Source organism: Phoxinus phoxinus (genome assembly GCF_949152265.1).
Source record: "Phoxinus phoxinus genome assembly, chromosome: 3".
Classification (NCBI taxonomy): Eukaryota; Metazoa; Chordata; class Actinopteri; order Cypriniformes; family Leuciscidae; genus Phoxinus; species Phoxinus phoxinus.
Genome location: NC_136878.1, coordinates 40,223,835 through 40,239,121, shown reverse-complemented (window position 1 = coordinate 40,239,121; position 15,287 = coordinate 40,223,835). Strand labels below are relative to the sequence as shown.

The 15,287-nt window shown below is 35.9% G+C and overlaps 1 protein-coding gene across 1 annotated transcript; it reads right to left on the bottom strand.

Moving 5' to 3' along the window:
* Positions 1-5,355: 5,355 nt before the first annotated feature.
* On the bottom strand, positions 5,356-12,401 carry upk3b (uroplakin 3b). Its single transcript, XM_079608423.1, has 6 exons — positions 11,965-12,401; positions 10,281-10,424; positions 8,860-9,094; positions 7,058-7,140; positions 6,840-6,969; positions 5,356-6,271 (listed from the first exon to the last, which is right to left on the bottom strand). Exons 1-6 carry the CDS (start codon positions 12,026-12,028, stop codon positions 6,067-6,069), a joined length of 861 nt encoding a protein of 286 aa, XP_079464549.1. The 5' UTR covers positions 12,029-12,401; the 3' UTR covers positions 5,356-6,066.
* Between the last annotated feature and the right edge of the window lie 2,886 nt (positions 12,402-15,287).

The following is a 15,287-nucleotide window of genomic DNA, read 5'->3' as shown; positions in this document are numbered from 1 at the left end:
TGATCTTTATACATTTGATCTGCCTTTTAAATCTTAGGATTGGGGTAGCCTATACCTCTCATGAGAATGACCAAATATATGGGGGTCTGTGGTATAAAAGATTGAGAACCCCTGGTCTAGTATAAAATATACAGTTAATTGAACACACATGAGACTATGGGGTAAGTTTTCACAATTTTTTATGAATAATTATTCAAAAATGTTAAGCGCACATGAAACAGCCTACCCTAATAAAAATGACAACCTGTCCCGACTTGACATTTACAGTCCACTACAATTCCATTCCTTATCTTGTTGTTATACCATGGTCTGGGTGAATACTCGATTCTGATTGGCTGCAGGGTGTCCGTTAAAAAGTGATAGAGGACACCTAAATAAACTGGTAGGCGTAACCAAGGAAACCAAGTTATTGTTTGTAACTTGTAACTTTAGATTTTGATTGTAAAACTAATTAAAATATAAACTTATGTTTTAAAAATGTGTTATTTGGCAAGTGACCATGGTATAAGCGGGTTAATGCCCTTCGAGGTGTCCATTGTCAGGTTTTAATGGACTTCGGCGGAGGCAACCGTCCTCCGCTGCGCGTCGGCCGGTTCACACCTCGCCGTCGTCCATTAAAACCTGACAATGGACACCTCGTCGGGCATTAACCCTTACACAATTCTCTGAATGTGTGTCAGCTTTATTGTGCTCACTAGTTACCCAAAGATATGATGATATTGGAGGGCAGAATTCAGAAAAAAATGCTCTAAGAGGGTTTGAAATGTAAATCAACATGTAAAACCACTGCCAATAAAAACACTCATTGCGACTTCTTTGCTTACGATCGTGCATTTACATATTTGAGAGCAGCTGTCCACTCCTTTCATTTCTCTAAATATCTGTCTGACGTTGCTTTTTACTGGGGAACGAGCCCGCAGGGAAATGGCCTTTTTCTAACGATTCAATGTTATTTAGTGTGAAAACGCAGTATCGAAAACATTCAAAGGGGTGATTCAGAATAGCCGAGAGCTGCAGTATGACAGTGTACTTCCTTTTTCACAGAGGACTTTTGCCTCAACACAGGTTATTATGACTGATAAGCTCATGATGTAACCAAATAACCCCAGTCTGTTATAATAATGGGAAGAGACTCCACACTTACTGAAATGACTCATAAAAACAGGCGAAACTGAAAGAAAATATCTCTCTAAGCTCACCAGTCGTAATTGTTTTTGAAAATTGAAAGCCTCGCTGAATGCATGCAGTTGAATAAACAAGGTTAAAAAAAAGACTGGTCTTTGATGGAAATGGACTCTCACATAATGTCAGCCGAATGCACTAACAGATTCTGATTTAGGCTACACAAGTGCTGTCAACATCCGGAAAAGATCAAGAAGTGGAAAAGGGAAGATGATTCACTGTCCAGTCACAACAGAGTTTCTTTCCAGACAGACTAATTGACCACCACCACTGTATATGAAAGAGAAGTTCATGCAATAGGAATCTTGATTCTCAAACATTCTCAGACCATACAGGTAAGATGCCAATGCTGTTTAAGGCTCCAGGGAGGTTTTCCATCAAATTATGTGTTTTTACAAAATATAGGCGCTCTAATGCGTGAGTGTGGGCACGGGTGACTCATTGATCCAGGAATACAGACGTGAGATCCTGCACCTTTCGAGCTGTGACCAGAGGAGGGGATATGCTGTGTGGGCTTCTTGTGACTCACCAATTTATCAAAGAGTTACCAGAGCGCAACCCTCTCTTTATATAGTGTGTTTGAATGTAAGACCTGAGGCTTTTCATGTGGGTTATGAGGCTCATGAGAAAACATAACTATTTTGTGAGATGGTTATTTTGTATGAATTTGTATGATGTGAATTGTCTGGAAATGGATTTTTATGAACAACATAAGCATGAAGGTCCACCTCTAATCTCACCCCTAAACTTAACCAAACGAAAGCGTAAGAATGAGATTTGACGAATCCGCCACTAAGAGTGGGTTCCAATGCAATTTTAAAAGGGATAGTTCATCCAAAAATGAAAATTATGTCATCATTTATCATTTACCTTCAAGTTGTTCCAAACCTGTATGAATTTCTTTCTTCTGCTAAACACAAAAGAAGATCTTTTGCAGAATATGGGTAACCAAACAGTTGATGGGCCCCCAACGACTTCCATAGAAAAGAAAATACTATGGATACTATTGAAATATTAAATATTTTCTTTTGTGTTCAGCAGAAGAAAGAAATTCACACAGGCTTGGAACAACGTGAAGGTAAATGATAAAGGATGATGACAGAATTTAAATTTTTGTGTGAACTATCCATTTAAGACAATCCCAGATTGCACTATGATTTGATTCAAATAAAATAAATAAATGAAATAAATCTGATGGATGAGAGAAACATTGAATACAAGAAACTTTTAATTTCATTCAATAACGAGAAGTATCAATTAAAACAAATTGCCAAATTGACTGTGCTATGAATTTTTATGTTTATTAGAGTCTCATATTAGCCTAGAAACATGCTAACATTAATTAAACTCTTCTTGTTATAATAGGTTGCATGACGCTTTAATTATATTTTTGTAAATTATTAAATGTTTTTATGACATTAGTTGAAAAACTACATGGAACGGCTGCATATTTCAAAATGTATTTGTCACAATACAAGACTATTAAAGCAATCTCCATAAAAACTGATTAACAATCATGAAAAACTTAGTGACCAGTTACAGCACATGCAATAAACATACATTAATAACTCATTTAATCCTTAATAATGATCAAGACCATAGGGTAATTCCTTTGTAAGCATATGACATAAATACTAAAAATGGCTGTGTCAAAGATTAAAACTATACTTATAAAACTACTAGAATGAACTCAGATTAGGACAAATCATGCTAAACATGAAAGAAAATATGCAATGTGTATGTTTTATAGCATCTCCATTTGGAGACTTTTTTATCTAATGTGATTTTTTTCTGTTGTTTTTTGTAATAAAAATATAATAATATTAATATACATTAGTTAACTTCATTAGTTTAAGTCCCCCTGTAGTCATGTAGTTATCATATAGATAATTGTATGCCTTAAAACTCATCTTTGATCACCAAAATTATATATTTAAACAATTTTTCCTTGAAAAAAATGTATTCATGCCTTAAAATAGCTTGAATAGGTTCAATGAATAAGCAAATTAGCCCCACCTCCACTCGATCACACCAGCTCAGAGATCCACTTGTTGAGACATCACACGTTGACGTGATTGGTTACAAGGTAGTTTGTGACGTCAGAAACGCAGCGATTTCAACTTTTTCCACTGCAGTTTTAAAGAGAAAATACTTAGCAATGGTGTTGACTCATGAATTTGCATATGGTTTTTCTTAAAGTGCCCCTATTATGGATTTTTGAAAAGGACCTTTCATGTAGTGTGTAGCATAGCTCTAAGTAAATGAAAACATCCTGCAAAGTTTTAAATCTGAAAGTGCACCGTAAAGTTATTGTCTTTCAAAAGTAAGAGTCGACTCTGAGTCAATAAAATTATTCGGTTTTCAAACAAGTCATAAGCGTTTCGTTGTGACGTCAAGACGAAACATTAGCATATTGCCGTCCACTTATTGCGCGCGCAGACACCAGGGAAAACTTGAACGCCCTCAAACACTGCAGCTGATTCCTGTGGATACTGGACAGCATAATGTCCAGAAGACGCTGTGCTCTACAATGTGAAGTTAAAGCCAGTTTTTTTTTTTCACTGACCATGGACGAGCATGTGACGAATCAGAGGTTAAAATTCATCTTTACCACGGTACAATCCTAAACTTCTCCCTTTATTTTACTGACGACTGCTTCTCAAATCTCAGAGTTCAATGCAGGATTCGCAAACTGCTTGCTCTTGAAAGATGGTGTTCAAAATACTTAGTTTTGAGTTTTATATTGTGTAGGTCTCCTGCTTATTGGTAAACATTATTACTGCCTTACTTAAATACTTCTGCTGATCAGTTGTGGGCCATTATTACCTAAAACTGTGTCTATTAATGCAGATTGTCTGTCGTTCTCACTACTTTGAGGAAAGATTAAGCATGGAGCAAGATTTGTTTTACCAATATTTATGCTACATCAGTCATTCACGCTAGAGCTCGGCTAATGTATGCACTGTTATTGATAGTTTCCACATGTTCACCGCAATAAATTAGAAAAAATACTCTGTAAATAATTAAGTACAAGTAAAATAATCGGTTTGTTTATGGACATGCACTTGTTAATGCTGATGGTGAGGAATTACAATTGCAACATCTCATAATGTACCTCAAACTGAGTAGTGTATCATTGAGAAACGTCCTGCTCGATTCGTCCTTGCGATGAAGGTTCGGGTTGAATAACTAGTTCTTCCAATGTTTCATCATCGGACTCGCACTCGCATTGATATGGTAAAATCGATGTCATTGTTCGTTACTGTGTTTATATGGAAGGCCAAAAGGGCCAAAACGTGTTAAACTGTTGTGTAAACGTGAAAATTGCGTGTTAAGACGTAATTGACCCTTCGCAGGGAGCTTGATTGACAGGTGATCTGACCAATCATACTTCGCCATCCGCCATTTTGTCCGACAAAGCAGTCAGGAGAGTTAGTAGATTAACATGGGAGGATTTGAACTGAAAAACGGAGTGGACTGACGTCTTTCCGCGGTTAAAACAACATTCCTTCTGATGTTCATTCATGTTTATTTGATGCTATAAATAAACTAGAAGGAAGAGATGATCGGTTCACGAGCAGCTTTAACTGAGGCTCTACAGCGATCTGTCAGACACATTAAAGAGCCACAAAAAGGTATTTATTGTTTAAATTTCTTCTTTCTTTTTTTAAATGACCAAATTTGAAAGGTGAGACTTTGTTTAATATGTTTAATATCAAAAGTAACCGAAAAGTATCAGCGCGTGTCAGTGTCCTCTCTGCTCCGTGATGTATTTTTCACTGCATGAGAACATGGTGTGGCGTGAGAGCGGCGTAGCTTGTCGGACATAGCGACAGTAACTAAGGGGGGTCAATTACGCGTTTACACGACAGTTTCACATGTTTTGGCCCTTTTGGCCTTCCATATGTTTGTAGGAAGCCTCAGGACACACAGAGCTGACGTAATGGCAATGGGCGTTTTTGTTTTCGACACACTCGCTGTACGCGTTAGACCAATCACAACAAGCTATGTGGCCAATCAGAACAGAGTAGCTCGCGTAAAGGAGGGAATTTAGAGAGATTGATTCATCTGACGAGTCGTTTGAGAATCATTGAAAATGTGGTGATGTGCAAATTATGAGAAAATTTACCTTTGATGCATGTGAACCCAAAACAACATTAGGAAACTTTAAAATATCATAATAGGGGCACTTTAAAGTATATATAAAAAATAAAACATGTATACATACAAACAACATAAAAAGCTTGATTTTCACCACAGGGGGAACTTTAACATGAACTAACAATGAACAACTCTACTACAGCATTTATACATCTTAGTTAATGTTAATCTCAACATTTACTAATACATTTATTTAAAAATGTTTATCTGTTAACATTATTAATGAATGATTTTACAACAATTATATATATATATACAATTGAGACTCTATTGTTTAGTTACCAAATATCCAGTTAAAAGGAACAAATTCCTGGTTCGGTGTTGATGAAAGGATATTTAAGCCTATTTGAACCCTGAAACAATGAAGGTTAGGAAAAACTGCACCAGTAGCCTAAATACCAGTAAATTATGACCGTCACAGTTCCACATCTGCTTGGTTACTAAACAGCGCCATCTAGTGAATTTGCATGTTGTAGTCAGTCTGTTCTTCTGATCACGTACAATACTGAGGCCAAAAGAGTTTACAAAAGATAATGACTAAAATATCAACTTTCAACACAACCATTCTGGTTTGATATTACACAGAAAACAGTTCTACAGGGAATAGTCCTGATGTGAGTGTCAGAGTTCCTCTATTTTGCCTTGTGACATTGAAAGAGGAAATTTTGGATAGTAATTTAGCTTCCCTTGGAATAGGCTATGCAATGATGGTGTCTATGGAGCTCACAGCTTCTGTGTCTGTATTCCAGACTTGGGCAGAGTCTCCGATGTGGAATAATTTTTCCCTTCCGACACGTAACCTGGGTTGTCGTAGGGGTGCGCCTTCCCCCTCAGGCTGTGGGTGTCATAGTGGGGGATACGGATTGAGTTCATGACTTTCATGGGAGAAGTCGCTTGGCCTTGGGAGATGTCTTTACTCCTGCCACAGCTGGATGGACAAGATTCAGATGTTAGGAAAATTAATTGCACCGGCATTAGATGAAATTACATGCAATCATATATTAAGTATGGAAGCTTGTTTCCACCACAGAATAAAAAAAGGTAATTGTGACTTTTTATCTCACAATTCTGACTTTTTTTCTCACAATTGCGAGTTTACATCTTGCAATTCTGAATTGCGTGATATAAAGTCCCAATTGCGAGTTATAAATTCAGAATTGCGTGATAAAAAGTCTCAATTATGTGTTATAAAGTCAGAAGTGTGAGATATAAACTCGAATTTGCGAGAAATAAACTTGCAGTTCTGAGGAAAAAAAAGTCAGTTTTTTTCCCTTAGAATTGGACTTTATAACACACAATTGCGAGTTTATATCTCAAAATTCAGAGAAAATATGTCAGAATTGCAAGATATGAACTCATAATTGCATGTTATAAAGTCGGAATTGTGAGACATAAACTCGCAATTGCGTGTTAATATCATTTTAAAGTGTGATTCAAGTGTATATTTTGGGACAACTTTATTTGTGAGGTCGACATGATTTAAATGATTTACTTACTAGGCTACGCATAACATGATGAAGAAAAGGAGTAAAAGCAGAGCCGCAGCCACAGATAGGATGCTAGTAATGACAATCATGGCAGCAGATCTCGCACTTAGACCGTCGTTAATGCTTTGAGGGTTTTGGTCTGTATGAACAGATTATTAAGATATTAATTACTCCAATATTACTTAGCAGAGTGGTAATTCAAATGATTTGATATTATGGATTCTTACTTGTCTTAAGATGAATGCTTTCAGACCAGTCTGACGCATTAACAATAATCAGGTTGTCCGCATTGATAAGAAGATACTTGAAACTGTGAAAAACAAAAAAGTGAAAAACAGTTGCAATACATTAACAGCAAACTTAAATCCAGTGTTTAAGGCCCTGTCCCAAATGGCACTCTCCGGACTGGTCTTCCTCAGAGTCCACACTTTGGTGATGTCATGTAGTGCAGACCTATAGGGCCCTTGGTGCGAGTCCACGAGGGCGCATTGAGAGGTATTTTTGGGACAGACTCGATCGCCACGCCGGAAATAGAAAGGCGGTCCGGTTGTTGTTTAAACATTTACATTTACATATGACTCAGTAAAGCCCTGACATTCGGTTCTATTTATTTAATGAATCATAATGCAATCGTAGCCTATTATACAGCAAGCTATTTATGTTTATATTAAATATAAATAAATATTTATTTATGTTTGAGACATCAACCACTGGTTGATGACCATAATGTTTGTATAAACTGTAACAACTGGTAAAATGTACACCTAGGTCATACAAACCATAATGATATTTACACTTAAATATTTTCTTCTCAGCCATGTTAACAATTGTCCGTGAGCGAAAGCTCCTCCCATCCGTTGTCTGATTGGCCTTTCGCAAGGATTCCTGGGTAGTTAAAGTGCGTGAAGCCTGCATGGGTACAAGGGTACAAAGGGGGCGCTGCTGAGCACACTTCAGAGCGTTAAAATTATGAATGGGACGGACTCGTAGACTCAGCGAGCACGCGCAATTTAAGTCCACGAGACCGAAAGTCCACATGAAGTGAGCCATTTGGGACAGGGCCTAAGAAGCTACTTTGAAACTGCAGCCTTCAGCATTGCAGAAGAATACCAGCATTTAAAGCTGCAGTCCGCAGTTTTTCCTCTTTGTCGCCATCTCAGTTCGAAATCTGCAATTGCAGTTGTTCGTGGAATTATCAACTTTACGTGGGTTGTGTCTCGGCACGGCACAGCGTGGATGAATCCAATGTTTTGAGGAGAACGTGTGGATACTGGCATTCGCAATCACATATTATACTTTTTGGAATTATGACCAACATAATAAATTATAAATTAGTACAAATTATACTTTGTTCTCAAATTGTTAATGTTAACAACATCAGCATTGCGTGACTATATTACCCTTCCGATATTCATCACATTGGTTTAAAAGTGGCGTCTGTGAGCTGTGATTCATGATTTGATACACTACTGACACTACTGAATTTAGCCTAAATTTCACTAATGTGGTCGCATTTGTTCACATTACCAATGTTAAGAGAATTTTCATGGGCGAAATCCAATCAGTAATTGCCATAGGAATTCACATCAATGGGAATTACACGCGAGGGCGAAAAAATTCCCCATGTTTTGCACAAGGTTCAGTTGGTCATGCAGGTTCGTCGCGTTGACCAACAGAAAGCTTCTTTATTTGAAAGTGACTTCTGTGTGAGCTATGCTTTATTCATTGTTACACTATTGACAATATACACTGAGCTTTTTTTGCTAATTTTTTGCTTATGTCACTGTGTTTTGTCAACCCTACTCAGTAAAAGCTGTTTTGTTTTTTTTACAGTTGAGCTAAATGTAGTTAAGTAATGACGACATGACATCTAAAGGAGAGGTTTGTTGTCTTTTGTAATCTTAAATCCTGGAAAAGAATTTTAGAGTCAACATGAATTGTCTTTAGAATTTCCTATGGGTTTCTAGAAATGTTAAACTATATGTAAAATGAAGGTTCACATTGCAGGTCCTACATTAAAAAGTCCTACCTAACATTGGATCCAACAGGAAGTATTCCATTACAGTTGGTGCCAGAACATTTCCCCTCGGCTCCGACTCTGAAGTAGACATCATTGGAGGACTGACTACAAGGGAAGTCTGCTAGAGGTCCAACTTTGGTCACAAAGAAGTCCCACAATAATGGTTCAAACGCTCTTGGGTAGGGTGACTTGTTGAGGACATCAGGAGCTGAGGTTGTCAATTGAGAATCAAAGGTCCTGTTCTCTAAAGGTGAAAGAGGTTTGATAATGGAAGCATTTGCATATTCAGTCACCTGCAACATTTTAGAACACTAATCCCCGGTTTCACAGACAAGGCTTAAGTCCCACACTAAAATGCATGTTTGAGCTGTATTAACTGACAGAAACTTGCTGACATATCTTAAAATATGTCATTGCCATTGTTTTGTCTCAAGATGCACACCAGTAATGGTTTTGCACATTTATAAAAGCTACCTAAATGTCCTAATTGAACTCCTGGCTTAATCTAAGACCTGTCTGTGAAACCAAGCCTAAAATCATAAAAATTAACAGACATAGCACTGGCTGTCCATATTGTTGAGCCCTGATGTGTGTGATCATATACATGTGTGACTTTATATATATATATATATATATATATATATATATGATTAATTGCGATTAATTGCATCCAAAATAAAAGTTTTTGTTTACATAATATATGTGTGTGTACTGTGTATAATTATTTTGTGTATAACACATATGCATGTATATATTTAAGAAATGTTTTCATGTTCCTTATATATATTTAAACAATTTATATTATATGTCAATATTTTATATATAAATACACTTTTCTTAAATATGTACATGTGTGTGTATTTATATATACAAAATAATTACACACACATATTATGTATATATATATATATATATATATATATATATATATATATATATATATATATATATATATATATATATATATATATATATATATATGCGATTAATTGTTGCCCAGCACTAATATATATAACTGTTAAACTGTTTAATTTTCAACATTAAAAATAAGTAATGCCACCTGAGCACTAAATTCAGTGTGAAATGATCGTTCAGCAATCATAAAGGTGAAAATTTAAGTTGTGAAACAAGAATTTAAACTTTTTTGTCTTTTGTTACATTATATGTCTTCTTTACTGTCACTTTTGATCAAATGAATGTATGCCAAAACAACAATTCCCAAACATTTAAATGTTATATTACCTGTGTGTGTGTGTGTGTGTGTGTGTGTGTGTGTGTGTATGTGTGTGTGTGTGTGTGTGTATGTGTGTAAATTCTACATGTCTACAAGTTGGCAGAGCAAGAGAAAATCTGTGATATGGCCTGCAAACAAAATAAAATACATAAATTAAATGATTAAACCCTGACCTTAATTTGTAAAGATATTTTACCTGAGCTCAGCGCAGCCACCAGCCATATCACACAGCCATCGCATGTCTTATTAAATACACAATACGGCTGCTTCAGCGTTACTGTATTGCTGGTGATTTTGCCTTGTAAATCACTAGGTGAGAGCTCGGGCTGGAATATCAGACCTGTAGACAGAAAAAGAATAGTTTAAAGAGCTATTTTTAAAATGACCACATTGTTCCAACTTTATCCCCATTTAGTCTGTCACTGTCACAGAATAATTGCAGGTTCAGCCCTAATTCACTTGCACCTGTCATAGGAAAATGGATTGCGTTACACCTAACAACCCCAAATATTTGCAGTGGCACAGGTGTATTGATTGAAAAACTGGGCTAGGAACAGAACAGGCTCAGTCTTGCCTTCTTGTGCGTTTCTCCTGAGGCTCTATCTAGAATTTCTATGACTTGTATGAACATGACATATGAGACTCAGGGGTGTCCAATCCTTCTCCGGGAAGGCCACTGTCCTGCAGAGTTTAGCTACAGCTTGCAACAAGTTTCTAGTATGCCTGTAAGGCCTTGATCAGCTGGTTCAGGAGTGTTTCATTGGGGTTGTATCCGAACTCTGCAGGACAGTGGCCCTCCAGGGGCAGGATTGCACACCCCACACCCCTTCTTTATCACTCTAAGAATAGAGGTTCAGTGGATTTCTATACAGAATCTTAGGTTTTTGACTCAATTTTAAAGAAGCCTTTATGCTAAAAAGGTTCCATATGAACCATTAAGGGAAAACGTCTTAGAAAAAAAGACTTTTAAATTTAATCCTTTTTTTTACATGGTTTTCTTTGGTAAAATTTTATGAATTAAACAGCTCGTAAACATACTTTATCACTTAAAAAATTTGGGGAAAACATTAAAGATGAGAGTACTATGCAATGATGCAAAATAAAGTGCAGCTGGAATATTTAACCAAATTTTTCTATTTTTATTTTTAATTCAGAAGTGAAAACAAAACTAAACAAAAATTTGTAGTCTAAAAATCTTAATTAATGGACAAGTGTTCTTGGAATGTTCTATAGTCTGATATCTTCATTCGTGTGTCAGTGTGTGTGTGTGTGTGTGTGTGTGTGTGTTTTTAAAACAAATTGATAAAAAGTTTCCCCATATTTCCCAGTCACTCTTTATGTGGGTCAAATTGACCCGTGAGTAAAGGATTTGTTACTATTTTTATAACAACCACAAAAACTCATAGAATCTAGTCATTTTTCGTTGTGTGTGTGTACATTCCCATCTCAAGTGTGAAAGTTTCAGATGAACACCTGAGGGAAAATGTAAACTGCATGATAAGAGAATAAATAAAGCGTATCTGTGATGTAATGCTAAAACCAGATCTGGCGTTTTAGATTAGGGTCCAATTCTCACGATTAACTAATAACTATAACTTTTGCCTCAATAAAATCCTAATTACTGATAATTAATAGTTAGTAACCTTATGTTACCTTACTAGTTTAGGTGTGGTAGGATTAAGGTATGTAGAATATGGTCATGCAGAATAAGGCATTAATATGTACTAATAAACAGCCAATATTCTAGTAATATGCATGCTAATAAGTAAGTAGTCAATAGTGAGAATTGAACCCTAAACTTAAGTTTTACCCTAGATCTCTTTACTACCAACAAACATATAAAAAGACCAAAGAAACATTGATGAATAATATGCGCTTACCTTGTCCGGTCCACATCCAGATAGACAGCAGTGACATCAAACGGATCACTGCATTTGTGTTCATCTTGTAACAAGGTTGCAGATAGTTTGTAATTATTAAAATCCGGAGTATAATCACACCTAGCTGGTGTCTGAAATTCAATAATCAGCCTGGCAGATACGAATCAACTCGTATAAAAGCTGAAGGGAGTGGAGTTTCTCACGAGGGTGTGTGAATCCAGATAGAAACTGGGAGGTACTCTGGGCACAAAAAAAGTGTTTTGAAATTCCAAAGTCTTACTATTGTTAATTTGTACGCTTTGAAAAATGCTTCAATCATATTAAAATGTTTCTGCTTAGGCCTAAATATTTTTGAATTGACTGTGCCACAATTACAGTCTCAATGTGCCCACAATTGTGTAGTCACAGCATGTGACCAACATATCTGACGCTTGAATGGAAAATAAAGAAGTCGGACGAAAGGCTGTTTGAATGAGTAATGTTGAAGTTAACAAACCCTATTCCAACAAAACAATCACATGACGTGCGTTTACACTATCCAAAAGCAGAGGCGTGGAGTTTACTCATGCAATATATCAATTATAATACAAGCCGTTCTTAATTCCTAATGTCTTGAGGGAAGAACATTAATTCATAACTTAAGCATGAAAAAAATAATATTTACACCATCATATTGGTTTTCTGTGACCAAACTAAGCATATTCTGCAACCCCAGAAACTAATCAAATACAAAATTGTGTTTGTCTGAGGTAAAACCAGCTCAACCAGACTAGCTTAGTCATGAAGCATATGAACTTGTTTATAGTCAGACATCATTGACATTTTCTAACGTTATTTTTCTGTTAAACGCCTATGTGTGAACATGTAAAAAAAAAAAAACTCAGAATATATATTATTTGCAAAGACTGGACTGTTGAGTTGAAATCGTGACATAGTAAGAATACAATATCCATAATTTCATAGTGGTAAATTAGACTATGAGCTATGGCTATTAACAGTATTTACAGAGGAAAGAATTATATTGCGCTGCTCTTTTTATAAGTACTCTGCATTAAAGAAATGTCAACCGGGTTCATTATAGTGACTAATGAACAGTTACACTGCTAATCTTTTCAGTAATTTGTTATTAGTATTAAGTTAATGCTGAGATTATTGCGCATTTAGATTAATCATTAGAAATTAGAGACCATGCGTCAAAATCCTCACATTAACTTAAAAAAAAATAATAATAATAATATTTTGCCATTTTAAATGGGCATGCATGAGTGTACATTTTTATAAAAAATAAAGTAAACCATTATATATATTATTATGATGTGTCTCCATAAATAAGGTCAGAAAACTGTACATAACTATAGAATAAAAAAAAAAAAAAAAATTCAGGTTATATTGAACTCAGAAAAATATGTGGTCTCAGACTCTTGGACCCATAATATATATATATATATATATATATATATATATATATATATATATATATATATATATATATATATATATATATTTCATCTGGTGCAAGCAATGTCAAAGATATTCTCTATAAATAGCATACAAAATACTGTGTATATACAGTCGTGCTCAGAATTAATCATACCCCTGGTAAATATGATCAAAAATGGCTGTAAAAAATAAATCTGCATCGTTTATCCTTTTGATCTTTGATTAAAAAAATTGGCAAAAGTCTAACCTTTCATTTAAGTAAAAGAATTGAAAGTGTGGGGGGAGTCACATTATTAAATAAATATTTTTCTCCAAAACACGTTGGCCACAATTATTAATACCCCTAGAATTTTTTATGAGTAAAGTATCTCTGAACTATATTCCCATTAATATTTACCTTTTTTTTTAGCACACCAGGGTGACTAGGAACATGAAATTGTCCAGCCATGACTTCTTGTTCACAGGAGTTTGAATATGAGGAAACACAAAGGAAAAATTCCCTTAATCATCCATCACAATGAGTAAAACCAAAGAATATAGTTCTGATGTGCAGCAAAACATTGTTGAGCATCACAAAATGGAAAGTGTAAGAAAATAGCTAAAGAATTGAAAATCCTCATTTTGACCATCAGGGCAATAATTAAGAAGTTATAATCAACTGAAGATGTAACGAATCTGCCAGGAAGAGGACGTGTGTCTATTCTGCCTTAAAGGAGAACTCTGGTCAATTTTAACATTGAGCTCAATTTTTAGTAAATTTGGAGTGCTGTCAATACAGAGAACAACGACAAAAATCGGTGTTGCCTACACCGTGTTATCCTATTTTTAAAATTTGCACCCTATTGACTTGAATGGGGCAAGTTTTAAACCTGCTTTTATCCTCTTAACATCTTTGATGTTTCATTACAAGTGCCCAGCCATGTGAGTGACTCCTTCAGAGTGAACACGAGTGAATCTGACTGCAGTAGATGTGAAAGATATGAATAAAAATGATGTTAATTCAGCCAGCGCACATACCTGTATTCACATCCTGTTTTCGGTGGAAGTCCAAAGTAGTCGATTGTCGAGTTCACGCGCGTGATCATAGTAACTAAACCTATGCGTGTGAACTCGACAATCGACTACTTTGGACTTCGACCGAAAACAGGAACTAAATACAGGTCTGTGCGCTGGCTGATATAACATCATTTTTATTCATATCTTTCACATCTCCTGCAGTCAGATTCACTCGTGTTCACTCTGAAGGAATCACTCAACATGGCTGGGCACTTGTAATGACACATCAAGGATGATAAGACTAAGAACTGGTTAAGTTTAAAACTTGCCCCATTCAAGTCAATAGGGTGTAAATTTTAAAAAGAGGATAACACAGTGTAGGCAACACCGATTTTTGTCGTTGTTCTCTGTATTGACAGCACTCCAAATTTACTAAAAATTGAGCTCAATGTTAAAATTGACCGGAGTTCTCCTTTAATGGACGGTGAGGAGGACAGTTTGAGTGGCCAAAGACTCTTCAAGGATCACAGATGGAGAATTGCAGAGATTAGTTGAGTCTTGGGGTCAGAAAGCCTATTAAAAAAAATCAAACAACCCCTACATCACCACATGTTGTTTGGGAGGGTTTCAGGAAAAATGCTCCTCGCTCATCCAAAAACAAACTCCAGCATGTTCAGTTGTCAGACACGACTGGACCTTCACACGGCACAGGTTCTGTGGTCAGATCAAACTAAAAAAAGAGCTTTTTGGCAGCAAACACGCTAGATGGGTTTGGTGGACACAAGGATAAAAAGTACCCCATGTGTACAATTTAATATACCGTTGGATCTTTAATGTTGTGGGCATATTTTTCTGCTGGAGGTCTGAGACTTCTTGTTCAGATACAT

Excerpts from the sequence above, each read along its gene's own strand:
- upk3b (XM_079608423.1), bottom strand. The coding sequence starts at position 12,028 with ATGAACACAAATGCAGTGATCCGTTTGATGTCACTGCTGTCTATCTGG. Across the intron at positions 10,425-11,964 it reads CTGGATGTGGACCGGACAAG|GTCTGATATTCCAGCCCGAG; the intron begins GTAAGCGCATAT and ends TTCTGTCTACAG. Across the intron at positions 6,970-7,057 it reads AAGCATTCATCTTAAGACAA|ACCAAAACCCTCAAAGCATT; the intron begins GTAAGAATCCAT and ends CTGTTCATACAG.